Here is a 27847-nt window from a genome sequence, read left to right on the forward strand (position 1 = left end):
GCCTTTCTCCCCTCCCCAGACTCCTCAAACTTTGCTGATTGCTGCTTCGTGTCTATTCCACAACTGCTAACTTTTGCTAAGAGGAACGAGAACCCTGCTCTCCTTCTCCCTAGTGCCTCTGCCCCTGGCGCATGCACACGCACATGCACGCACACGCTCCCCTTCTTCCCTCTGCCTCCCACCCGTCCCGCTCGCAAAAGCTGAAGCCCATCAGCAAAGTCTCCCCGTGGAGACACGCTGCACCAAAATGGCTCTTCGCCTCCTTGCCCGAGCATTTCCTCCTCTTGGTTGCTGTTCAGTGGGGCAGCGGTTTCTTCAGGGCTGCTCCACGCACCGCGTTGCAGATGTCGGTAACATTTGGTCTTGGTAGCCTCAAGAGAAAGCGCGCGGAAAAATAAACGGTGGCTGGGCTTACCGCCTGCTTTAAAGTTAGTGATGCCGTAAAAGCACTTGGTGAAGTATCAGCATTGGCTGTAGATAGATTTATATATATGTGTCTTTCTAATGAGGGAGGGAAAAGGCATCAATAACAGTGCACATTGATAAATGTGTGATTCATTCAGCTGCTCCTACTACAGCACCTTCCTCTTTTGTGTTTATTTACTTTCTTAAATTGTATCTGGGCAGGCTGCACACCGTTCCTCTGCACCCACGACTGCAAGCCTCAAAGGCAGTTGTGTGTTCAGCTCCTGAACATCAGTTAAATTTGCCTGCTGCTCTAGCTCCTGAAAAGCTGTTGCCTGCTCGATACTGTAGACCTTTGCTGAAGCTTTAAGTAGCAGCTCCCCCCCCCTCCTTTTTTTTTCTTCTCAAGGAATATATAAAAAATGCCTAAAGCAGGCTATTCGAAAACAAATTAAAGCAGAGGGACACACTTCATGCGTTGCAGGCACGCGCCAGTAGAAGGGGGTTAGAAGAATATCATCATTTTACTGGCAAAAGTGACACCAGATCGGGGATTTGATTAATGGTGCAGCATTCACAGGGACTTAGTTCTGTATTTTTGACATATGCAAGTCTTTTGTGTAGTTGCCTCAGTGCAAGAAATTCCCTTTTTTTTTTTCTTTTTTTTTTTTTTTTTTTTTTTCCTGGAGCAGTTGATAATTTGTGTGTGTGCTGGATATGCCCAAGGTACTTTCCAAAGACTAAGCACTAGACAGCACAGTATAAAAAAGGAATCCAAACTTAAGGGAAAGGAAAAAAACACTGGTTTACTTAACTTTTTTATGACCCCTTTTACTAAGCCACTGGAATAAGCCATAAATTCGCTGAATGTTATAATGAATATGCTTCAATGAGAGCAAAAAAAAGGCTTAAGAAAATTGTATATGAGCAACAGTGTTCCATACACAATTGAGGAGCAGTCTCTTTTGAGACCGATATTTATAAAAAAGAACAGAGTTGTCGTGTGTTTAATATGCGTTCAAAACTAATTACTTAATTTTGATCATGCCTTTTAAATCTTTGGGTAAGAATCCGTGCTTCAAATCTCCTTTTCTAAGCCAGTTAAAAGCCTGTACCAAAACACCGCTCCTTCTGCTTTTGTGGCACCGAGCGCTCCTTTCTCTCCTTGGTTGTCGTTTAGTTTTAAATAAAACAAATCTATTCACTTGGGAACAAAGCATGCTTTTATATCCCATCATCACATTCCATTTTATCTGCGGAGATTTACAGCTTCTGCAGTCTATAGAAGAGCCTATGCATTTTACGCTCTCAAAAGCAGTAAATATTTTTTTATGAACGTACAGTTTACTTAAGGGGAGACACGCCACTCCCTTCTTTAACACTGTGCATAGTTCCTGGTGAAATAACATCTGACGAGTGCTTGAGATCCAAGCAGATCCTTGGATATTCTTGGCTTTTGTTCCGTTTGGGTTCTGCGAGGTTGCCGTGCCTTGTTTTTCCCAGTCCCCGAGGTCCTGCCCGGCTCTTTACGCCCGCGGCCGGACTTTCTCCGTCTCAGGTGCGAACGGGGGTTTGTGCGGCTTTCCGAGAGCCTGGGGCCACTTCTGCGGGAGGCGGCCGAGCTGGGCGCTGCGGGGGTGTCCAGCACCTCGCCGCCGCGCGGGGTTTGCGGGACGCCCCCCATGGCCTTCCCCCAAGCTGCTGGGATCTCGCCTGCCGCGGGCAGGTGCCCCCCGGCCACTCCTCGCCGCGCTGCGCTGCGCTCTGGCACGGCACGGCACGGCTCTCCGGCACAGCACGGCTGCCCGGCATGGCACAGCTCTCCGGCACGGCACGGCACGGCTCAGCTCGGCACGGCACGGCACGGCACGGCACGGCACGGCACAGACCCGCCGCAACTCGAGCCGCCTTTTGTGCGCTTTGCATTGCGCCCTGAGACGCACTTGAAAAGTAGCGCAGAGCTGCCGGCCCGTCCGTTTCTGGGGCTTCCCCATCACGTCGTCGCCTCTTTCGGTCAACTCTGCCTCACACTTATTTATTTATTTATTTATTAAACACTGTACCAATAATTGCTGCTCAGTCCTCAGAACAATTAAAAATGGATGGCAGACAAGTGGTGCCTCGGACCGCCGAGTGCGATGCTGATGCAACATGCGGGCACAAACTAAACCCCGCACCTTGCGGCTGCAGGGGGGAACTGGGAGCAGGTTACTGATAAACTTCGAGGGCGAGGAGCTGTACAGCCTGCTTTGAGTGGCCATGGGCTTTGCGCAGCAAGGATCCTAACACCGATTGCTGCGATAACCCAGCTCGAGTGCACGCGATCCGAGCTATTTCCGCTAAGTATGTTGATGTTACAGTAAATGTGACATGTGGGTGTTGATGGAAGGGACATCGTTTTCAGGCCTGCTTTGGGCAACACCCTGACAAGCAAGTCACTTATTTGTGCTCACTCCTGAACTGGGCTGAGCTCCTGGCTGTGCCTCCAAGGCAGTGGTGGCTGTGTGCAGGGAGTGGGGCCGGGCCCCTCATGCCAGGGCATGCAGGCGAGTGGCTTCCCTGGTCTGGGTGTGACAATTCGGGCAGCCCCAGCTTGTCCTGAGGGTTACCCTGGGCTCAGCATGGGCTAAGGTAATGGCAGGGTAGGCAGAGCACCTGCAGCTCTTCCCCGAACCCCCCAGCATCCATTTGTGACCCCGCTGCTGAAACAGAAGGCGGCAAAGAAGTTCAACGCGCAACGCTTCAGTCCTGTGCCAAAGTACTCCCTCTTCCTCCTTTCTCTGCCTTCTTTTGACACTGTGGGAGTGGAAAAATAAGGAAGAGAATAGGTGGACAACTTTTTGATTCCTTTGCACCTTTCATTCAGCAGTGCAATAAAAGAACAAGAAAATAAATCACCAGTTGGATTGGACCCGGCCTCATCCAAAGCCCACAGACAAGCGTCTACAGTCTTGTCTTTTGAGGCCTTTGAGATGATTTTGAGTAACAGACTTTTCTACTATTAATGGGCATGATTTTGAGACATTTGACAAGCAGAAAGTACTTAGCATGTGCATTTGCTTTAATATTGGGCATAAGAGTATTGTTTGCATGGGGCGCATATGGTGTAATGATGTCACCACGCAGAAAGAAGAGTGCTGGTGGTTTTGCGACAGTGCCTTTGTGGAATTAGGAAAATTGTCCACTGCACGGTAGGCAGCCAGAGAGCTTTGAGATGCTTCTAAGGGCATTGAAGCTGTCCAGCAGCAAGTGTAATGCCTTGCAAAGCAAATGATTTAGCTTGTCCAGCTGCATTAATTTTATGAAGCCATCGAATGACAGCAGTGTCACTGATGTGCCCATAGATCACCCATCCCCGACTCACTGTGCTTCCTCAGAAGGTGGTGCAGGGCTGTTTTGAGGAGTCTCTGGGTGCAGCGAAAATGCTGGGCACACCTCAACACACCTGGGAGAACCAGGGCATGAGTCCTGGCTGGAAATAGATTGTTTGCATTTTTTTTTTCCTTTTCCCACGTAAGACAGAGGAGATGTTTTCCATTCTCCTTTTTTGTTAGGCTTGATTCTTCCTTCTTAAAAAAAATAAAATAATAATTTTAGATAAATACTCAGGAGGAAACACCCTCCTTCCCCCAAACCCAGCTACCAACAAACAGAAATAAAACCACAGAGTTAAATTCAAATAATGTGAAGCGACTTATTTGAAACCCACAGACACAAGTGGAATCAGAACTTTAGATTGAGACTGGCCTAAATTGCCCTATTGGTATTAAAGGACTCCTTAAACAGCATAAGATCTTGGCTGTTGTATTAACTAGGCGTGACCCGATGCGTTATGGGCTGGACTTCCAGGCTTTTTTCTCTTTTCCTTTGTGGGTTTTAAATCTCTCCTGTAATGTTACTTGAATGTAGGTTTTTAATGGCTTAATTGAGTTGTCAATAGGAAGCCTTTTCTTTTCTTGTTCTTTTTTTTTTTTTTTTTTTTTTTTTTTTAATTCAGTTTAAAAAAAAATGCAAATTGACATGGATAAAATGCATTTGAAGATCTATTCAGTATTTTGTTTTTCACTCTTTTATGTCTGTTTTCCATGTCCTGAAAAAGGGATTGTAATATAGCTTCTGCATTGTTGGGTATACGACTGGTCTCCTGCTTGATGATTTATTAAGCTAAAATCAGAAATAGAGTCAAGTAAAAAAACCTTTTGAGAGTTTGAAACCCAATTACTACTGATCATGAGGGCTCAGCGTACCAAGAAAACGAAAAGCTGATTTTCGGTAATGTGGTGACTGCCAAAATATGAAGGAATACCAGATGTTATTTTAAAAAAGTGCCATTGCAGAGTCCTTGGAAAGAGAGAGTGAGAGAGTGTAAGTGAATAGGCATATGTGGATTTAACTAATATTCAAATGAACTGTAGAGCTGAAAGGAAAGAATTCTCAACAGTTTAGCTGCTAAAACCTCCTTCATGTTTCCAGAGACGCATGGTCAGAACCCTTATCAAATGCAGCACTTTTGCTACATTTTCTGAAGCGCAATTTAAATCACAGGGAAAGAAAAAAAAATCCTCACATCAAAAAAGATAATAAAGTTGAGACCTGTTCTTTTCTTTTTATTTGTTATATATATGCCAAAATTCTGCCTTTGTAATTTGAGAGACAGACTTTAATCTGAAAGCTTTACAGGATTGTTACGTGAAACTCGTAACGAGCATTTTCCTCCTCTGCAACCTTTTCTTCTTCTGACCCTTGGTTCAGTTCCTGTTTTCATGTTGTCTTTTCCAGCTCTTTGTCCCATCTCCCATGTGTGTATATGTGTGTGTGTATGTCCCTGTGTGTATGTGTTTTTTTTTAATATTTTGACACTCTGCTCCCCCTTAATAGGAATTCTTCCTAGAAATAGTGCGCACGCTTCTAAAGGACCCTTTTCACAGTCCTTTTCTTTTGGCTCTAAAATGATGTATATGTAATTGGTAATTAAAGGTGCAAGCTCTCTTCAATATAAACAATATTGCTCAATGTTAGATCATTAAAGGGAACCGCAGCACTAAATAATTACCTTTTGCATTGTGACACACTCTTCACAGACATCCGCTCTCTTCCCGGCAGTCCCTGTTCAGCGCAGGGTTATGGTTGCATTTTCACTGAGGCAAGGAGGCATCTTTTCATAATATAAATTGGTGAATTAATTACATAGTATTGTCTTCAAACTCCTTTTAAACTTAGATTAAGGGGAAAAAAGTAATTACTGGTTTTCAGAACTAGTATTATGCTGTGTATTTGGTAACCTTGGGGTGAGTTAGGAAACCAAAGCCTTTCTGTGCCTATCGTCTGCTCCAGCGGGATGGGTCGTGCTCAGGCACTTCTCTGGGGCATCAGTCCTTTTCCTGCTGCTGCTGGTGCTGCTGCTCCCTATTTTGCTGTTAGAGAGCTCTGATGCAACTTGTAATACAGCTGGTAGATACACTAATCAATTATTTATTCTGGAAGAGGAAAACGGGGACGATTCTTTTTCTAAACTGTCTTTTTCGAGGCTCAGCCAGTTTTTGCTGCCAAGTAATACATTTCACCTTCTAGCTCTTGTTCCTTTTTTTTTTTTTTTTCTTTTTTTTTTTTTTTTTTTTTTTGTGTGTGTGTGTGTTGTGTTTTGTTTTTCAATTTGCTGAAGAACGGGACAAAACTCCTTTTGATTTCGGCCAGGAGGAAAATCCAGATCTGGATTATGACATCTGTTTATCTCAGTCTCACTTCTCTGAGATAGTTGTGTAACTCCCTTTCCCCAGGAAAACCATAAGCAATCCACTCAGGCCAGTAAAGAACATTTCTCCTACTATTCCTTTAATCCTGATACGATTAGAGGTCTCACTCCCTGATTTACATACTGTTAGTTCCTCTGTTTTGTTCAGCCCAAATCCTATAGTCCTTGCAGAGGCAAAACAGCCTTAGGCAAAAGTCAGTGGAGATTTTGCCCAAGTAAAGGCCAAGGTTTGTATGATTTGGCAGTTACACAGCAGAACAAGAGAAAATAAAACAAAATCCAAGTTTTGCCCCAGAAATGGATTGTGATCCACAATTATTTTATAATGTAACAATTACCTTCAAAATACCCATTAAAAATGCACTGTGCCTTATTAATTGTGACATGAGAAATTATTTATTCCTTAGAAACTGATTCAGGTCACTCAGAAATGCTTTCAGGGTCTTTTGGGGCTAATGGTATGGAGTCCATCCGGTCCATAGGCACGATTTATACCAAAAACTTTTATTAACCTATACAGCAACTGCAGAGGTATTTGGCATCAGGAAAATGAGTGGAAGATTTCGGGCTCAGCCAATATTCCTGTACATTAAAAAGTGCTTTTCTCTCTTTCCTACTGTACACACTTTTGAACCCCTTCAGCTTCTCATGATACCGCATCCTTCTTACCTTACTCTTTGCTGTATCTTGTACTGATGGGAGGATATTTAATCTTTCTGGTATCTTTGTAAGGGGAAAGGGTGGTGGCACTAATTTTGTGTGCCACCAGAGCCTGATCCTGCTTGCCTAGGGCACTTGAGCACTTCCCTCGCTGCTTTTCCCCTCTCTCTGAAATCAAAGGAGAGATTTGGGTGCATAAGATTTGCTGGATGGGGCCTTGGCCAGATGGCTGGGAGATGCAGTGGGAATGAGAAGGTGGGATAAAAAGAGAGAAACTGTTTCAGAAAGTGACTCGGGGCTTGAACGTTTGCAAAATGGCTCTTTGCTGATCTCCTTACAGTGCTGGCAGCAGTGGGAAGGAGCTGTCAGGAAAGCTATGCCAGGTCAGCCTTTCCATTTTGTTTCAGGCAGGCTTGGTTGCAAAATATATTGAAATCATTCTGGGAGAATGGAAAAGCTGAAAAATGAAAGAAAGATCTAATCAGGCTTGGCTTCTTTTGGGTGCGGGGGGAGGCTGGGCCTCTTGTGATGCATCCTTCGGAGTCTGTGAACATTCAAAGCAATCTCTTTCTCTTCTCCCCTTGTCCCTTTCCTCCCTCTTTCTCCTTGTCCATGTAAAGCAGAGGCTGACCATGTGGAACCGGCACTCGCCGACGAGGATGAGAGCCTGGCAATAGCAGAGCCGGGTGGCATCAGCATCGCCGCAGGCGGGACAGACCCCGACTTATTAACCTGTGGACAGTGTCAGATGAACTTCCCGCTGGGAGACATCTTGGTTTTTATAGAGCACAAGAGAAAACAGTGCAATGGCACTGGTGGTGTCTGCTATGAAAAGAGCATGGATAAGAGCAGCCCTCCCCCCTCCTCACGCGCCGAGCTCAGGAAAGTGTCAGAGCCAGTGGAAATCGGGATCCAAGTCACACCCGATGAAGAAGACCGTCTTCTCACGCCTACAAAAGGAATTTGCCCCAAGCAGGAGAACATTGCAGGTACAGCATGTTTTACACTCAATCAACCGCCTAGGTAATCTTTTAACGAGAGCCCTCTAGAAAGTGCCATGAAACCATGAAACAGAGGCTTCAGTCACAGGTTTTTATACGAGCCATCAGCCTGGAGGGCCCTCGAGGCTATGGGGGGCAAAGAGGGGGGATGCTCAGCAGGGCTGCCCACCCCTTGTCTGGTTCAGCACAGCTCTCTGTGCAGGGCCAGTTCTCTCAGACTGGGGACTCTCGATCCCCTGGGAGAGCCAAGGGACAGCGTGTACACATAAGAAAAAGCAGAAGTTTGGGGGCAGAGAAGCCATTTCAGGAGTGTCCTTAAGCAGGTAGCAGCAGTGGAGGACTCTGGTGAGATGCTCAGTTCAGTCCAGTTCAGATACACTTCGTAACATGCAGACCCACCGCGAAGGATAAAATCCTTCTGAAGTCAGTGGCAAAATCCACTTCCACTGACTTCAGCTGGGGTAGATTTCAGCTTCCTGACCTGAATTACTGACTGTGCTGCCTGTCCTGGGTCTCGGCAGAAGGCTGGAGTTGGGTGGGGGACACCGCCATTCACACACAAACTCAAAATGAGCTTTTGAAAGAGGGGACGAACACGAGCTGGCCCAGATGAGCAGATAGCAGGCATTTCTTTTTCCTAACCCCCTCAGATGTGGTGCAGTTAACATTTACTCAGCAGACCCCCCCAGCTCAGTGGTGGGCAGGCAAGCGCTGGCATCCACCTGGGTGAGCTGCTGTGAAATGGCTTCTGCAGAGCGCGGTGTGGGGCAGCTTCCGGTGTGCAGGGCGTTTCTTCTCTCTGCAGCGCAGCGCACGCTGCTCACCATGGTGAAAGGAAGGGCTGTGCTCCCTGCTAGTCAGTGTGTTTTTCATGTTACACAGCAGGATCTTCCCTCAAACTGGCCTTTATGTTCAAATCAGCTGCATCCCGTACAGACCAGTGGCAAGTTGTCATTGCTGCCACTAGATGATTTCTCTAGGAATTGTCCTACAGGATTAGATCTGACAGTCCACAGTCCTGTCTGTAGTAGAGGTGTTCCCATGAAGGGTTTCCCAGAAGACTGGTACTAGGCTCCTATCTTTACAATTAAAAGTTTAGCATTTCCCCTTTTTATCACTGGAGGTGTCTGAGTCATTCCCCAGCACCTTTGGTGGGCTTGACCATCATATAAATGAACATGAAGGCTTTGAACTGCTGCAGTCTTCAGATCTCCTTCAGACCTTTAAGACAGGGCATATGCCACACATTGACTACCTTGTTTTTCATGAGTCTGTAAAGGTGCAGTCACCATCTTGACATGGGGAAGCTGGTGGCTTTGTGGGGCGATAGCAGTGACAGCTGCTGTTGTAGCATTTTAAGCATCCCTACTGTAAGACCTGACTCTATTCTTACCCTATTCTTTTGAAGCTCTGAATTCATTTCCTGGCAGAGACGACTCCCTCATGGTGTATCAGCTTTCTGAGGGCTAGGTTTGATGGGAGCAGAAGAGAAGTGTTCAAGAGCTTCTCTTCCTGTCTGCTGAAGGCCTCCTGAATGGTGCTGAGCACTCTCAACAGCACAAGCTGACGGTGCTCAGCCCCTTCCAGAGGGTGCCCAGTGCTTTGTGAAGTTACTCCAGGAGACCTACACTGCAGTTGTACTCCAGATCTCCTCTTTTACAAACCCACGCCCAAGCTCAGTCCATAACAAAGTACTTCAATGGCTACATTCAGCTCAGAGGGTGCCGTCCCATCCCAGCTTCTGGGGGTCAGCATCAGTATAACCAGTGCTTTTGCCATACAGAAAATCTGCTGGGGGAGAGGGTGGAGGTTATGTTCATATGTGGAAAAGGCATTAAAAAAAATTAAAAGCCAATCTGGAGCACCTAATCTCTTTCAGACTAAACTGAATATCAAATGAAAATATGTAGGAAAGATTTTGCATTGCGAAAAATAAAAGGGTTTATCATTTGATTGGCATTTTCTCAGCAGTGCATGGAGATAGGGACATCCACTAAATAGTGCAGTAATAATGCTTTCTCAATTAGGAGCCCAGCTCTGAGATAAAAAGGTGCAGTGTCCTTCCATATTTTTTTTTAATAGCAGCGGATAGTTTTCAATAGTAGGATAAAAGCCTCACATTACAGCCATGGAGGGTAGCCATGAAAAACCCACAGAAGTCATTCACTGGAAAGGCTTTAGTGGGATATACCAAACCCCTTATTTATATTTCAATAGAAAGGCTTTCTGCATTAGCCAAGAAAATCAGAATCTGCATTTAACATTAAAGGTATTTCCCAGTGAGCGGCTGTAGAGCATTGTTGTTAGATTTGTTAAAAAAAGAGACTAAATACGATTTCATAAAAGGGAAACTTAATCTCTAAGGCAGCTTTCTCCCACCCCGCCACCCCCTCCCTTTATTTTTTTATTTTTTTGGTAATAATGCAACAGCCTACAGTATTTTTACTTTATATGTGACGAAAGATATTCTTAGCCTTTCTGTACTGCGACAGGAAGAATGAATTTCTTTATTCCACCAAGAAATATGTAAAATAATCCCTTAGAAGTATGGGGAGATATGTTTGTTCAAAGCATTTAAAATGTTATTTTAATCAAAGGCACAAAACACTCTACATGCTGTGTCAGCTAAAGGAGACCATTACATTTTAACAGCAAATCATGCTCTTTTTCCCCCTCCTAGCCAAGCCCCCCCTCTTTGAAAATAACTTTTTTTTTTTTTTATTAAATAAAAAGGCGAAAAAGATTAAAGAATGAAAAAACTTCAGTGGCTCAAATGTATAAAGTAATTTAATATGGTGGAAGCATTAATTATTTTAGCTTAATTGAATTCTGAGGACTGCAGTAGTTGCATTTTTGTAGACAAGCTCTGTTTATTATTTCTTTGTGTAGATTAACAGTAAAGGAAACATAGATAACTTTCAGTTATTTATTGTAAAATAAATGTGTCAATTCATGTGTAAAGCAAGCTGTTCAAAGATAATTGAGTCTTTATATTTGAAGAGGGAAACCAGAAATCACCCACTCGCCACTCCAGCTCCCTGAAATATGCTGCCACCGCTGCTGCCCTCAAATAGGTTTCAGCTACTCTCCTTGATCTTGTGTTATTTTTGTAGACCTTCTTATTTGGTCAAAATGATTTGTGCGGCCTTCTGCTGCGTGACTAAGCCACAAAATGTTACAGCTTCCCAGAGCTGAGCGTAGCGAGGGTACATCAGGCGCTGAGCTCAGCTCTACCCCTTGCACCTTTCTCCCCTCTGGGCGTGCGGGTGCTTCATGTGGTATGCTGGGATGCAGTGTCTCACCAAGAATTAACCCCAATTCAGAGTGCTCTGGAGTTTTGAGGTCTTTCCTTCTCTCTTTCTTTTTGCTTTTCTTTCTTTATTTATTGGGAACTCTGCTTTCTCTGGTCACTGAATCCCTCCTGACCACATAACAGACCTTGTGCCGCTTAAAGGGAGTCAGGTAGAGCTCGGGAATCTGCAAGAATTTGCATGCATGCAATGCAAATCTCCAACTGACATTTCTAGATTTCAGTAGAGACAAAGCAACTTTATCTCTGCAATCAGCTTTTAAAGACCTTCTGATAATGAACTCTGTAATCTTTCCCGGACTTGTAACTTGCAAATCCAAGCTTTTCAAGGCGCTTTCATTTAGTTACCACTGTCCGTAAGGTATGTGGTAACATGTTAGCTGCCACTTGTGAGGACGTGACTTGCTTAGGAGCAGTTTGTCCTGTAAAGGCTTTTTTTTTTTTTTTTTTTTTTTTTTTTTTTCAAATTGGCTGACCTGTTTGAAAAGCAGTTCTGCCTCTCATACAGAGGGTGTGATAGTATCAAGCAGATGTACCAGATTATTGCAGAGCAAAACAAAGCAAGGCCAATGAATTAGCTAGGAGTTATCAGCCACCGCTTCTTTCATTTCACCAGTGGCAGGTATTCTGAAAATGTTTGACCACAGATGTATCTTGTACCTCTTTTTAGCTTTCATATTCGTGAGATCTTGGGCATGACCAGGTGACCAGTCCTCACTAAAGAAGGACCTTGAGAGGTGCCTCCTGCTATCCTTTGACTGTTGGTATCTCCTGTCTTCCTCAGCCCTGCTGGGCTTGCTGGCTGCCAGTTTTTTTTCTTCAGTCAGGCTCTGTGAAATGGTGTAGATTAAAGAAAAAGTACCAATTGTCTTGTTTTTAACATTGGATAGTTTCAGAGAACTTTGGCAGAATGTCTAGGAGCAGCTAAACTGTCAGAGCAGGGGTCCTCTGCTAGTCAGGAACCACTTTTACCAGATCTTCTCCCTTTTCTGTGCTTTGGGCAGTGTACCCTCACAGACACATAATGACACCAGCAGCAGAAGTTCATTAAGACAGAGCAGTTAATTTCTGCAAAGACGGTGCAAGGAAAGGGAAGGGGGTTGATTTGAATTCCTCATTCATCCCGCCAATGCTGGGCTCCATGCATTATGTACTTGAACTAGATGTGCATCATGAAAAAAGGCTCCCTGTCAGAGGCAGGATTTAACTGCAACCCCTGCTCCATGAATGTTCATTTCAGGCTTTTGAATGGTAAAACTGCCAGTGAGAGAAACTAAATAACTTGCATGTGCTGGAAGCCAGAGATAAACACCGCCGCAGGTTGCCATGAAATAGGCTATTTGATATATTTAGAATTGTTATTTTTCTCCAAATTAAGATTAGTTAAATCCATGTGTGTTGTGTGAGTGATTGTTAACTCAATGGCATGGATTATCCTTTTTTCAAATCATGACAGCTAATTATTATTGCTGTCTACCCTGAGACATTCACTTACAATGTACCATTATGGACCCGTGCACCCATATTAACTATAGGACTCAAGACAGCCATCGTGATGCCTTCACATGCGAGGGAAGGAAACCACAAACTGAAAGAAACCCAAGGCTGATGGTGGCGATGTTGGGCAGGTTGGCAAGAAGTGTCTTGAGCATTGCAGAACATGGGGCCATCCTCTGGGCTCTGCTCCCCTTCCCAGGGCTGCTGTGGAGCTGGGTCCTGCTTCCAGCACCTCTCCAGGCTGGTGGGTCCAGCAGGAGTGCCCTGCCAAAGCCAGGCTAGAAAAAATGCCATGCAGAGAAGACAAGGCTTCCAGAAGCATGTGGTAACAGCGCCTGAGAAACCTGGGCTGCAGCTGAAATCCCCTTTGCGAGGCTTTTCCAGGCTTGTTCCTTCCCTCGTGCCTGCCAGGCGTTCCCTGGTGGTAGAGGAGTTACCTGGCCTCCTCCTCCTCCTCCACTGCTGCTGCTCTATCGGGTGTTTAGCAACGTGTTTTGCTAATTGGTGCCTCTGAGCAGCACAGGGGACGCTGTGGGGCGGGGGTGTGAGAAGGCGTAAGCCACAGCAGGGCTCGCAGTGGGTTAATGAGCAAGCCTCCTGCAAGCCTCCTGCCCGCGGGGACCTCGGCTGAGGTCCTGCCTTGGGTGGCAGGGAGGAAAACAAGCCGGGTGATCTCACCCACAGCCCTGCTTGCGCCAGGGGCATGTCAGGGGAGCCTGGCTCTCCTCCGGGGCCCCCCTGCCCAGGTGCAGGCCTGATGGCGCTGGCTGCCCTCCCCCTGTTTTGGCTTCCAGGCGTGTGTTTGAAGCATGACGAGGGGCCGCCAAAATGTTGACGGCTTAAAGTTGTCAGGCTGCTGGTGAAGCCAGGGTGGGGACCGCCATGGGGCCTTCCCTTGGCACTGGCACCGAGGCAGGGGCCAGCCTGAGGGGCCCTGTCAGCCATGAGCTCGTGTGTGTGGTGGGGTGGGGAGTGGAGGCTTTCTGGGGGTACGTGACTCCTTGTGGGGGATCCTCTAGGGGCACCCAAGTTGGCAGCCCCTGTCCCTGCTGTGTCCGCTGGACAGCAGTGGGTTGGTGGGGAGGGACAGCCAGGGCAGGATGGGAGGAAGGAAGGGGAAAGGGAAATTTGGCTGGAGGCAGCCCAGCAGCCTGCGTGGGGTCGTGCCAGCACCACTGGTCACATGTGTGTCCCCATGAGGCTCTCACCTCACAGGCAGTCCTGTGAATTGGGGAACTGCCCCATCACAGCCCCTCCGGATCAGGGACATGGCTGCCTGGCACTGCACAGCGTCTCCTGCACAGGCACCGGTGAGCAGGGCGCTAATCTGGGGAATAGTTAAAGGTGAGAAACCTGCTTATTACGAAACCCTTTTTTCCCCTTGCTTGAACTCCACCGCACCCATGTGGCACTGCTCCAGCGCTGTCTTCTCATCTTCTCAGCCGCAGTTGCTCGGTGGCCCCTGGGGCCGCCGGCCGCTCTCCCTGACGTTTGTCACTGCGGGGCCACCAGCCATGTCCTGCCTGGGGTCCAGACCCGCCAGGCACCAGGGCTGGCAGAGGCTTTCCCGGCATCTGTGACAGTCAAGTGTGAAATTAATCACATCGAGCTTTAAAAACAGACTAAGAAAAAGTGTTGAGGAATATTATGCCCTCAATTCTCCCTGCCAGTTTGTTTTCTTTTTCTTTCTTCTTCTTTTTTTTTTTTTTTTTTTTCTCCTTTCACCATCCTGTTTTTCAAAGTTATTGTCTGCTTTCTGTGCACGGTTAGGTGAACTCCCACGAGTAGGGATGGTGAGTAACGGTACAGCAGGAGACTGGCTGCCCACAAGAGCCCAGCCAGCACCATTCTGCCCTGGTTTCACCTGGATTAACTGCCCTGAAACTGGTGGTGCGATACCTTCTGATTTGGTGGAAAGTCTCCGCATTTATTCAGAGGTAGAGCCCAGTCAAAATATCACCCAACAAAGTGTCTTTTTGTTTTTGTTTGGGACTTCTTGTGAAATTACTTGGGCCATGTGTGGGAGACCAGAAACCGTGTGTATATCTTTGATTATCATTAGTATGGAAAGATTGGTAGATTTTTAGAAAACACTAATGGTAAATGATGAAATGGCACTGGTCAGCCAGTCATTAGTCATTTTTCCTGACAATTTTGCCAAGAACTGTTAGAAGGAAAGAAAAAGTAGTGCCTAATAATCATATAGACTGCTTTGGCATTTGTTTTGATTTGACTAATAATAATAGGCTTATGTGCTCAGTGGTGTATTGACTGCAAGAAAGGAGCTTGCTTGATTTTTCAGGGGAATTTTGCAGTGAAACCTTGCAAGCGGAAAGTCAGTTGCATGGAAGTACTGTAAAACAGAAAAGCTCCTGTATAGATACAAAAAGTTGCTGGTACTCTCCTGTGGTGAATAAACACATACAGGCACAGAAATGATTCCTTTGCTTCAGCAGGACAGAAGTGCTGCTATAGCATGAGGTAGCCTCCCTTCGTGCCTTTCCATAGATTGTTTTTCTTTCTCAACCCATGTTTGAAGTGCACTGCCTATACACACAGTGACCAAATCGGCTGTGACATAAAGGCTGAACCCTTCTTTTTCTTTTTTTTTTTTTTTTTTCTCAGAGTAAAACATTTTTCTATCATACCTGGAGAGAAAAAACTGTGAAGTAATTATACTTTTTGTACAAGACAGGTTTGGATTTCTACATCGTGTCATGTAACTTGAGAGGGCATATAGATTTGGGTCTGAGTTTCAGCTCTGGCTTCCGTGGCCAAGTAGGAAGATGGGAGTGTAGAGGGTGAGAAACAGAGGAGAGAGGCCAGGTATAGAAATAAAACTGCATTTCTCAGTGGATGACACTAGAAGTCTGGAGAAACTGGGTAGCTCTGGGCTGGGGAGATGTGTGCGTTCGCTCCAGCAAGAGCATCATTTTCAGCATGGCTCCTTCTCCCCGTTCCCTCCCACCCTCCAAATGGTAATTGGTGGGCTGTGCAGTATAAATGTTTTTTTTCTTTTTTTTTTTTAAAAAAAAAAAAGTGGGTGGGTGGGGTATCTAGGGATTTGGTGTCTAAGCTCAGGAGTTAAGCCGGAAATCCCAGAGATGTAATGAAAACAAAACGGACTTTTCACTCGCGCTGTGGCATTCTGGCAGTGAGAACGCTTTCGTGAGCCAATGTTTTCATTGTAGGTTTTCTCGAGAGAAGTAGTGGAAACGAATCGTTAACCCCTTAACAGGAATAAATGCGGTTGCTGCAGCAGGGAAAGGAGAGCTTTCTTGGCTCTCAGTTGCCACGTTGGAGAGCTTGGGGGTGTGTGTACATTTGTGTGTAGTGGGGAAGGTGGGGTAGATACCGCTTGTAAGAAGTTTAATAATCTTAATGGCAGATGTGAAGTGGTTACTTAGCGGTTGTTGTTTTTTCCTCTTTGCATGTATGCCTTTGCAGAAAGATTCAAGCACGATCAGCACAAACCACCGTTAAGCCCAACAGCTCTTAAACTCGCTCCTGCTTGCTCCTCTGTTCTGGCATTTGGTAGTGTATTTCTTGAGCGAGACAGGGGGGACACTGCTTGCTGGTCCCTCAGCAGGATCATAAAAGCTGCAGATGGAAAAGACCTACCAAGTAGCAGATTCCAGCTTTCTTGGAAAGTGGAAGCACAGGATGTGTGTGTGTCACAGGCGCGTTACGTATATAGCTTTAAACGTCCAGCAGCTTGGACGGCATTCAGCATTACAGCAGTAAGCCCCTTCATTAAAAATAAGGGAGTTTGGGGAGGAAGGGAGGTGGGAGTGATTAATCTAATTTAACTTAACAGCCACTTTTGGTGAAGGGATTGTGTATCCCTGTCCTCCATGCTCTGATTAGGCTGCATTTTATTTTGATATTTTATTTCACCTTTTGATCATGGCTGGCACTTACCATATTTCTCTCTCCACTCTCTCATTAGGGTATTTTATCTGCGCGTATTCTTGCAAGCAGCATACAGCATCAGCCCCCCGCTCTAAAGCTAAAGAGCATCTCGTCTACCCTTTAACATCTCGGAAGAGCAATTAAAATCATTATACACCTTCTTCCCGCTGCCCTAGATCCTCCGGTCCAGCCCCTGCATGCAGGTTCTGGGACTCTTGGTGCTATGCAGACTTAGGATGTAATTGCATAGCTTCTGCAAGGGGCTGTGTCTCTGCAGCTGACCTTGCTCAGCTCGTCTGGCCTCTGAGTAGATGTTTGCCTTCTTTCTTTCCACTTTGACAGCTCCCCCCTCTGTGCTCCATCCCCTCGCTCTGCCCCAGCCCACTCCTTGTCTGCTCATGCTGGGAAAGCACCGCATCGGAAAGGTATTTGTGACTGAAACTGCCTGTGCAATAAGCAGAGGCAGAGCAGAGTGTCGGCTCTCCTATACTACCCTGTTTGAAGGTGGGGAAAATAAGAAAGGAAAAAGATGCTGCTGAATAAATGATGGTTCTACATTTTTTTTTATACCACACTGCTTTTGTAACGGCCATTTAAACAAGGTGGAGTGGTGGGGTAGGAGAGAACAAGACAAGACTGCAGACAAGGATTGAACAGCCCTGTTCTTCTTTTAAGACATTTATTATTTTCAGAGTCAAACCTGTAGCCAGCTAATATAACTGTAAAAGTCTCCTTTGAATTATTGGCAAGGCGCTCTGAAGTCTTCTATAGTAGCTGATGTACTTGCGTGCAGGCAAGATCCTGATTTGAATTTAGCACCTACTTGTTTTATTTTCTTTATTAAAACAACTCCTGGCTCATTTTTTTGTTTTCAATACCCACTTTCCGTTTCCCGTTTTCTAGAGTGCCCTATTACTAGCTCATAAAAAAAAAAAAAGTTAGAAACTGAAGGGAAGTTTCCTGAGCAAGAAGGAATTTTTTTTTTTTTTTTTTTTTTCTCCCTATGGCTTGGCCAGGAGCCAACCTGTCTTTCAACAAGTAGAGAGCCATTCCAAGTTGAAATTTATAGAGCAGAGTCCAGGTTCAAGGGCTGGAGCCCGCCAACAGCTCCAGCCTCTTTGTTACTGATTAATTCTGCAAGCAGTTCAGCTGGTTTGCTCACTTCTGCCTCCTCTTCACAGCATCGCATCGCTTCCGAGGCGGCTGCTGTTGCTTCCCCCTCCTCCGCTTTTCAGCAGCGATTTCCCCCTTCCCTGTAGAGCACCCCCTCCCAAATTCATTTTAACCCATGCAATCCAAATTGCACCACATCAGCTTTATGGTAAAATTAAAAAATGCTTTCCCTCTGCCTTTTTTTTTTTTTTTTTTCTTCCCTACAGCTAATTTTAAACGTCTGGAGCTTCCCATTTCACTTCAGCTCATATTAACGATTGCTTCTTGGCATCGTTTGGAACCAAAGTTCCCAGGTTTTAATTAGTTTACTCAAATGCACGCAGCGGGGCAAAATAGTTTCTTTCAGCTTTACCTGCAAAGGATGTTTCCTGTCTCAGCGAGGGGGTTTCCCTCGTGGAGGGATTTGAAAGGCAGAAGTTTTCAAGTGGTCTCAATATGGGGCCCCACAAGAGTGAGTGTGGGAGGTGAGAGGGAGAAACAGCAGGAAGAGAAAAGGAGAAAATAATAAAAAAAAGAGTTTGGGAAAGTACCTTAAAACGAGGATGGTCCCAATCCTGCAACAAGCCCGATGTCAAATCGTAACCTTATTGGCATCAGTGGGGGTTTTGCCACTGGCTTCAGTGAAGGCAGGATTTCATCCTTCGCCTGCTCCAAGCTGTAGGTATGCAAACAGTCCTCTTGCATTCAGCGGGATTACTGATGTGCAGAAAGTTAAGCATGTCTGTAAGCGTTGGCAGGATTAAGATCTGTGCTGGTATTTTCAGACCAAGTGAAATGCATGTGGGAGGTTTTTAAAGAAGAAAGTGCATGGGAGTTTTAAAAAAGGAGAGTATAGCTGAGCCTGCCATTTTTAAGTGCCTTGGGGAAAAACCTGGGTTGCTATTAAAAATATCGGAGGACTAATGTGTTACTAATTGTGACACAATTAACTTCTTTAAAGTATTCGATTGCAAGTCCCGAGAAAATAAAAAGATGAAGATGAATAGCTAGGAATTCAGGCCTGTGTTTCAGTTCAAACATTTCTCTTTTATTAAGTAGAAAGAAAAACAAGCCAAGAGGTTCACTTTACTGTGCATCTTGGTTATTCTGCTCCTGGAAGTCTACTTTTAAGTAGGTTATTTAAAGAATTAAAAATGAACAACAACAAAGAAAAGAAGCTCAAACCCAGTAGCTGTCTGAGACCCCTATATGTGGCTTTACCGCAGAGCTCTTAAATTCTTGTTTAAACATTTCTCCAAAGCTGTTACTCAGGAAATAAAAATGTGTGTTGTTTGTCTATAGCAGATTAAAAGTTTACCTTTAATGTGACAGCTTCTCAAATCTAGTGTCGGAAACATGCCTCTATTTTATGGTATTATGAAACAGGTCTGGACCAGAAACAATATATTTAACTAAGAGAGAACGAGATAGAATTTGTGGGTTTCTTTTTTTTTCTCTTTAATGGTTTATAACCAGAGACCTTTTCTGTATCTGTCTGTGAAACTTTTGTGCAGACAAATGGCAAGCACATGTAAGCCAAACTTTGAAATTTAAACAGTTAACCTTAAAAATCTTAAGTTCAGCAAAATGCAACCTTTCTAGTCTGTAGACAACTCTTTGTAATGATCTGGCAGAGGAATCTAAAGTGTATTTTTTTTTTTTCAAAACATTCATAATTTCGGCACTGGAAAACTGAAACGCACACGAGCTCTGAGAAGGCTCTCACATCTGCCTCAGCCTGTGCGCCGATTCCCTGGGGTCTCATTTATAACAATCTAACAAGATAGAATCTGCCTTTGAGTATCAGTAAATATGGCTAAAGATCACAAAACTGTACTCATAATTGTTCAAGACTAAAAGGCAGAATATAGTGTGTGATTAATGTTTATGGTGCAGGGCCTCTTTGTGAAAAGAAGATAAAGCAGTAAACCCCAAAACCTCCTAAAAAAAAAAAAAAACACCAAAACCAAGCCCCCTCTCCATCCCCCTTGGACTACACCGAAGAATCCTTCCTTTTTTTTGCAAAGTTTATCATTTCAGAAGATGCGCTTTATTTTTGATTTTGTAGTTGATGGAGGATGCCCGATTGGAGCTGTTTCTTGGAAGAGATGCATGATGCACTTTTCTGTTAGCAGCTCTAGTACATAGGGCGGAGGACGTGTTAGCTGGCCACCAGCAACACCCGCCCGTCACCCCTCAGGTCACGGGTTTTGACAGTGCATTGCCTTGGGCTGGCTTCAACCTCACTCTGTCTGTCCTGTGGTTGAGGAAATATGCCCTCGATCCTCACTGCTCCCAATCTAACAATTAATGTCCATCAGAAACTGTTAAGCAGAGGGAAGTTATGGGTGCAGCGGTGCTGGAAGGACTGGTGAGCTGGATGAGGTCTCCATTAGTGCTGGAGCTCTGCTCAGGCTGTTTTTTTTTTTTTTTGGTTGGGGGGGCAATGGGCAGCTGGTAGCAGCCTACACAGGTGGGGAGCTGCACCGGCATGCAGCTGCCCTCACTCCCTCCCCTGTGGGAACTCCTATTGTCTTTGCTGTTGGGAGACTTCCCCGCTGTCTGGAAAGGTTTATTTTTTGAGCGATAGCGGGTGGAGAATGCAATACAGATGGATCTGTTTCTCTCTTTCATTAGCTCTTTTAAGATGCTTGTTTAAATGTGTTCACTTCACTTTTCAAATGGTAAATGTCAATGTTTCAAATATCACCGTTAACAAAAAAAGATTGGACTTTGTAAAACCCTAGGCCAGGGCTTCGTTAAAGTGCTGGCCTAGAAATGCCAGGGGTGACTCTGGATGTGCACAGCGGGAGGAGTTGGTGCTCGTTCACATTTGGATCCAGACCCCTCCAGGGCAGAGCCCAGACTGGGTGCTGTGGGGGGATCAGCAGGCAGGGCTGCCAGGGGTGAAAATCCCATGCTTTGGGAAGCAGCACTGGGGTACAGAGAGAAAACCTGGAGGGGCAGATCTGCACTTGCTCCAGCAGAGTTTGGTTCTTACCGAAGGAAGCAGCATGGCTGGCGGGGTGAGATGCTAACCTGGGTGTGCTAGCAGAAATGCTACCCCAGTGTGCCGTTATGGAAGAACCTTGGCACTTCTAAAATATGCTCTGATGCTTCTGTTTCGTGCTCTGGCCACCCTCCTGTCCCTGCATTTTCCCAGACGTGGCTGGGTGATGGCAGCGCTGAGCAGAGCCTAGAACCCGTCTCCTGTAAGCCTGCTTAGGGCAGGGCTGCGTGGCATGAGAGGCAGAGCACAGGAGACCATCAGCCCTAAACCCGCAATCCCACCTTTGTTCCCGGGAGTGGAGCAAGTCCAGGAATTTTTAGTGCTCATCTGGCTCGTTGATGCCGGTTTTAACCCTCCCATCTCTTTGCCAGCGCCAGCTTTAAACCGCCCACAGGAGATATGCAGATACGCACTCTCATTTCTCAGATGAGGCAGAAAGATGTGAATGGCTTGATTTTCCAAAGTGCCTGGCTGCGGACAGTGGGGGCTCGGGGGCGCCTGCTGTGCTCAGCACTGCTCTGGATGAGGCCACAAGGGCTACAGTCCAAAATCACAGCAGGGAGCTGGTGATGGCAGCAGGGCTATCGCCACGAGTCTGCCCTCTGGTTCAGCGCTCAAAGCTCTGCCCTTTTGTGCATGCATTGGTATTTTTGAACAAGCCTCAATTCTTCCAGGTCTCGGTGTGTGTAGCAGGTCTCCCCTCCCCAAATTCCTTAGCAAAACGGTAGCATTAAACAAACATGAAATCACAGGCAGGGCATTGGGGAGGACCAAGATCTCACCCTTCCCTCTCGTGGCCCATAAACCGCTGGCGAGGATGGATGGAGGATGGGAGGGTGCCACTTCCAGAGCCTCGGCAGCCTTGCTGCCACAGGCACAGTGCCAGAAGATGGCTTCTGCCTCCTAATTGAATAAGGATCTTGAGGAAATTTCACTTGTGAGCGTGCCATAAGGCTCTGCCCAGCGTGGGGAGAAAGGAGCCCTTGGAGCCGGGTTCCCCAGGCAGCCGTGGCGAGAGCCTGTCCAAGGGGACGGGGAGCGTGGCTGGGTTGGGATCCTCTGCCGTGGGTGCTAACCCCAAGAGGAGCCGGGGCTCCACACACCGCATCCCCACAACTCACTGCTGAGGAAGAGGAGGAGGTGGGGGGGTTAAGGGGACGGAGGAAGAAAAGAAAAGATCTGTGACAAAATCATGCGACACCCACGTAAATATTGTTTGTATGAATTGGGTCCTTCATCTTTTGTTAGCAGCAGCTTGTTAATTAACAGCAGATTAGTGCTGCTTTCTTCTGACACATGAATATATTTTGGGCTAGAAAATACTTGTACTCAATAAAACTGTGTGACTGAACAATTCAGAAAGTACCAGCCGAGCGCCGTAATGGATTCCCTTTTTATCCCCTCCCCCCCGCCTCCTCCTCCTGCTCTAAATGCAAGCAGATTTCTGCAGTCTAGTGCAGAAGAGACATGTTAAACACAGCTAAATAAATCATGTTTACTCTTGGCGTTCTTGGTAGTGAAAAATCTGTTGGCTGTTTTTACTTCCTTATTTCTCAGCATTTGCTTCCTACCTGTTTTTGAGCGCGTGCCCAGAAATAGTAGTTTTGTCAAGCGGGTGGATTATGCCAACCAGCAGTTCCCTCTGCCAAGGAAGCTGCTGGATCGCAAAACCCGGTGACTTCTTCCATGCAGTGACACCGAGATTCTCCCCCTTCCCCCTCCCTCCTCACAACACTAGGATGTAAAATAAAAGTATTAAAATCTGGAGAAGGAGAAAATGTAACAAGATCCTGGCAGTTTAAGAGCCCAGATTAAGGAAAGTTGAACTTCTGCTACAGAAGCCCTCTTTTAAGCTGTTTGTGGAGGTGAAAGCACTGGAGATAGCAATAATAGGAACCAGACATTTTCCCTTTCCCTTTATTATTCCTTGACCCCCCCCCCCCCCCGAAATGGGTGTGGATTTCATTTCAGTGTTTTTTTTTTTTTTTGTTTGTTTTGTTCTGTTGTGTGCTGTTTTCTACGGAGAGCTTTTCAGCTGGGAGCGAGAGGTAACTAAGCCCTTATTTTAAGCGAGTCGGCTCGCAAGATGCGCTGCTGCAGGCAGCGGGTGCATTTGTCTCATGTTCACCGGGTTCCTCTGGATATCGGGGCCCACGTGGGGCCGAGTTCTTGCCTGAGCAGGGGCTGCAGAAGGGGCCTGAGCTCCCTGGATGGCGGTGGAGCTAAAAGAAGACTTTACAAAACCTGTCTGCATGCTTGTGGCACAGCTGCTCTGGCCAGCAGAGCTGCAGTAGCGGTGGGGAGCACAGCCCAGAAGGTAACTTCGTGCCCGAGCGAGCAGCGGCCACCCCGGACTTTAAGAGCTTCTCTTTGACCTGAGGTGGCAACTTTTTAGCCTGCTTCCATCCTCCTTTCTGCCGTGATCCCAGGTGTCAGGCATCCCAAGTGTGACTGTAACTGTAACATGGATCACGAACCTGGTGGACTCTCCCTGTTTAGTTTTAAAATTAGAAAGAAACACCATTGTTTTTCCCTTCAGAGATTTGCATGTATTTACTCTTTGATCACATTGGAAGGGCCTTATCCTGTCTCCAGAGGAGCTTTAGTTCAGCTTTCAGTGGTAGCAGGGATCTGGTCCATGCTGAATATTAGCATTTTAATGGCTTGCTTAAAACCCCGGTGCTGCTACGCTCGCCAGACTCCCGGCACAAGGGCAGTCCAGCTCTGGGGCTTTGCAAAGCGATGCTGCAGGCTGTGCTGCCTGCTGAAAGAGAGGAAAGGGGAAGGCCCAACTGCCGTGGATTATTAGTATTGTCAATAATAACATGTCTTCAAAAGCCAAATTAATTCCTTCTTCCACTTTACTAAGTCCAAGAAATGCCAGATCAGTTTCAGAACAGGGGAAAAAATAAACAGAATCAAAGTTTGTATGTTATGATTCCTGTGAATTTCTGGTGGGAATACTCTGTGATAGAAATGATATTTCCGCAGAGGCTTTGGCTGCCAGTTTGCTTAATTACATTAAATAGTGGTATAAACCTCGGCAGAACATAAACCTCTGTTACAGCCAGTCATTAGAATATTGAATCATAAGGAATAATGATACCAGTGCTAACGTGTTATAACAGCCTTTATTATATTAGGGACTGGAGTAGTATTTAAAAAATATTTTGTTGTGGTAGTTTAGGTGTGCATGTGTATTTTCTCTGATCACCTATTAAGGGATTGGGTATGAATTTATTACAGTGAAATAGAAGGGTTACTTAGAGGAAGAACTCCGAGATCACTGCTTGTGATTTTACAATTTGATTCTGCTTGTCCTTAAGGAAGGTTCATAACACTTACTTCGGAAATGCCATCTACGTCTAGAAAATTAGGGTTAAAAGGACTACTTTGTTGAAACTAATTACAGGGTAGTTCAATTTTTTAGTTGGTGACATTTCAGAGATTTTTCTTGTAATGTAAGAGGTTATAGAAAGATTTGGTTAGACTGTGATACACAGCAATGAGCTGCCATTTGAGCATATTGACATTTTCATCAAAAGCAAAACAAAAAACCACTATTTTATCGGGGTGATACATATGAATCTAATATAACTTCCTCATCCTGACTGCGGATGTTTAAGGAATTCTTTTGCTTTGCCTTGGTTTGTACACCGTATCTGTTTTGTTCTCATTTATTTGAATACACTTTCACGGTAATCAAGTTCAGCTTCCATTTCAAGCAGACCTTATAATAAACAGTTTTTTCTGCCTTATACTTTTATCTTTTATCGAGGAAGATGCTATTCTGTACAAATAAATGGGTGAATTGAGAGTTACAGGAGAATCTAGTCTAGAAAAAATACACCCATGAAAAATCCTGTACTGAGAATGGTTCTTCCTTTCTTATAGTTGGCTTTTCTCTTAGCAGTTTTGTGTCATATTGAAAGGAGTCTGGGGTTGTTTTTACCGTACTTGTGTTTTACTTCTTCAGGTAGGGTTCAGTTTTCTTGTCTAATTAGCGCTGGCCCAGTTCTATTCAGACTGAAGTCTTTGGGTGAAACTTTTAATTGTGCAGTTTAACAGCAGGATTGGGTGCAGGTTTGCAACGTCGGTCTTCATGCAAATGAAATGTCGTTTCTTTCTCGATTATTTCCCTTTTTAAACTTATATAATAGTCTGAACTAGATTCCTTGGTTTCTGGTTTATTTGTCTGCTTTCTTTTGTTAATCAAAACCAAATAATTTGGTTAATTTTCTAGAATCTTTTCCATGCAGAGAGCATTGTTTATTTACTCAATTGTGGTCAGTTGTCCAGTAAACTGAGGACTGCAGCTTTACATCCTCAGGGTACTCCTTGTTTGGTGGACTGTTTTACCATTTCCAGCTGATTTCTCCACTTGTTTAATTTGACAGTTTCAGTTATCAAAGTTTGGCCCACTTGTACACACATGGCAGGAATGTTTTTCCCCTGAAAGATCCAAAACTTGAAGGAACTCCTCATTTTAGAATTTTCTGTTGCTTGTTTTTCCCCCTTATGATTGCTTACCCTGCTTTGCTTTTTAAGTTTGCCTGGCATTCATGAAATGCTCAGCTGAGTGTGAACATGCTCGGTGCACAAGGGCAAAATTGCAAATTTTAAATGTGCACTTTAATGGACCCCCCCCAAGCACCATTAAATTACTTGAAGTGTAATGTATTCGTTCACACTCGACAGGTAGACTATTTTTCACATTGAAATTCAGCACTTATAAGGTGCCTGCACTTACATTGCTTTTGGCAAGGGCTGAGCCAAAAAAACTAGAGTTGTGATTCCTTCTCAAAGCTAACTGTATCTGTGTATTAAATTTGTCCATCTGTGCTTTGCAGGGACATTGGCATCACCTGATGGTCCTGCTTTGCATTTCCAGCAGAGAAACAGTTAACGGTGCTGCCGTTTAATATATTGCCGTTACAGAGTCTTTTTGGTTTCCAGAACATTGAACAAAATCAGGTAGATCTTGTTAGTTGATTTTCACAGACGGGGAAACTGAGGCACGCAGCGGAAGAGTGACTTCACCTGCCTCGCTTTCCCCAAGCTCCCTCCCCTTCCAGGAACTGTTTTTGCTGCCAAACAGCCACAGAGCTGCAAAAGTCTCACTCCTGCCTAACTCCACCACTGATTTTTCTTTTTTGTTTTTTCTTTGTTTTTTCTTCTTTTTTTTTTGTCCCGCCCAAGAACAGCCGGCTGCAGTGCAGCAGCTGCAGGTGCGGGCAGGGCTTGTTCCCCAAAGGCCATGGCAGGGGTGAAGGCCAGCAGCCTTACTGGCTCCTGGAGGGCTGTGGCTCTGCCCTGACCACTTTGGTTTTAGCCTCTTGACCATATGCTTCTGTGGTCAAGCCCTCAGTTTATTGTGGTATTTCTCCCTCTGGTTGCCTCCCTATATTATTTTGCCTTTGTAAATGTTCTTTGAAACAGCTCTTTCCATCCACTGAATTCGTTTATTAGTTCCAGGGCCTGTTAAATTGCTGTGATGGTCTGTTGGGGTGGTTATATGTTTTAATTATATCAGGAATATTTGCTGGCATGTAGAAACACTCACGGTATAACTGGGACTAAAAACTTTAATCCCCACAAGGATTTTTATGACCATTGAAACTCCTCAGGACTTAATTACAAGAGTTGGGGAAAAAAGTTGGGAAAATTGATGAACTGTTTATTGTCAACCCTTTATGCCTTTTGGAAAACAAACTCCACAGATCAGGGTGATTATTGTTATTTGTTAGTTTATTGCGGTGGCTTCTGGACATTGCAGCTCAGATCAGGGCACCATTGTGTGAGGCACTCGGCAGCCCCGGAGCAAGAGCTGGGCCTGGCTTGGAAGCATTTTGGGGCTGCAAAGGCTGGCACGCAGAGGGTGGGAAGGGGAAAGTGGAGCTTGGGGCGGGGATGTGGCTCCTGCCAGGGGGTATGCACCCCAGCCCCAGCCACATCCCCAGCCCTGAGCCCTGTCTGCAATAGCCCCCTCCTGCGATGAGAAAAGCTCCAGTTTCCTACGTTATATTTCCACAGCATTTGTTGATGCACTGTACTTACTTATCCCTAGTGGAATTTTAGGTCCAACCCTGCCCCTATTTCCCCTCCTCTCACTCCTGGTCACTTTCCATAGCGGGGGGTTACTTCTGCCCCCCATGTGGCTGGGCTGGGAGGGAGCACAGGCGGGAGGGAGCGGTGGATGCAGTGCTGGGACGAGTCCTTTTCCTCACATTATTTAATGGGGGTGAGTCAAGAAGTTCAATTTTAACCTGAGCTCCACGTTCAGTCAAAGCACAGCCACAAGACAGTGGGCAGGTTTGGATGGGCATCAGGCGGGTGGTGTGGGGGGTGCGGGTGGCCCCACCAGAGCCCCCGGGGGACCCGGGATGCTGCAGCGCCCAGACCTCGGAGCGGGTCCAGCCACAATCAACACTCCTATTGCCCAAAATACAGGTGTTGGCACTGCATAAGCAGGCTGCTCCTGGAAACCCACATGGCCTCTTAGGTAAGTAAAAATCTCCACAGCCTACCCTCGATGTCTGAGCCCCCAAAACACCATGTGCAAACATGTGGACAATCTAAAATGTGGAATTTTACACAGTGAGAAGAGTTGCATGCTCCAAACAGGATATTTAGATATATTAGGATATTTATTAACCACGCAGGGTGTTCCAAGCTCAGTTTATTTATCTTTGTAAAGTGCTTCCAGATCTTTGCGTGGAAGGCACTAGAGAAATGAAAGGCGTATTATTATTATTATTGTTATTATTGTTGTTGTTGTTGTTATTATTATTATTACAGCATCTAACTACTGACAGGCAACCACAGCTGCATGCTCAATTCAAGCCACTTAAATTTAGGGGCTGAGTTTTACAACATTGACTCTTAATACTTTTTGCCATTGACTCCGTGTGCTGAAATGTATGTTCACCTGCCCTACTGAAATATCATTATTCGCCAGAAGTATGCAGATGGGGGGCTTTGAAAGAAAGAAAGAAAGAAAGAAAGAAAGAAAGAAAGAAAGAAAGAAAGAAAGAAAGAAAGAAAGAAAGAAAGAAAGAAAGAAAGAAAGAAAGAAAGAAAGAAAGAAAGAAAAAGAGGGGAAGGAAATGTGGCATAAATATTAAGTATTCACATTTATATGGTAGAAC

General features: G+C 45.4%; 1 protein-coding gene across 8 annotated transcripts in view; it reads left to right on the forward strand.

Moving 5' to 3' along the window:
- The window catches only part of BCL11B (BCL11 transcription factor B), a 95897-nt gene that overhangs the window by 6605 nt on the left and 61445 nt on the right, over positions 1-27847 (forward strand). For 4 of the 8 annotated variants that reach the window (XM_027457789.3, XM_013100713.4, XM_072038312.1 and 1 more), the window contains exon 2: positions 7441-7806. The exons of 1 other annotated variant lie outside the window; for it this stretch is intronic. In XM_027457789.3, the coding sequence (XP_027313590.1) occupies positions 7441-7806 (366 nt within the window). Of the gene's footprint in view, positions 1-7437; positions 7807-27847 lie in introns of all 8 variants that reach the window. 3 more of the 8 variants (XM_027457788.3, XM_005020749.4, XM_027457791.3) reach the window with 1 other exon arrangement.

This window comes from Anas platyrhynchos, chromosome 5, assembly GCF_047663525.1.
Source record: "Anas platyrhynchos isolate ZD024472 breed Pekin duck chromosome 5, IASCAAS_PekinDuck_T2T, whole genome shotgun sequence".
NCBI lineage: Eukaryota > Metazoa > Chordata > Aves > Anseriformes > Anatidae > Anas > Anas platyrhynchos.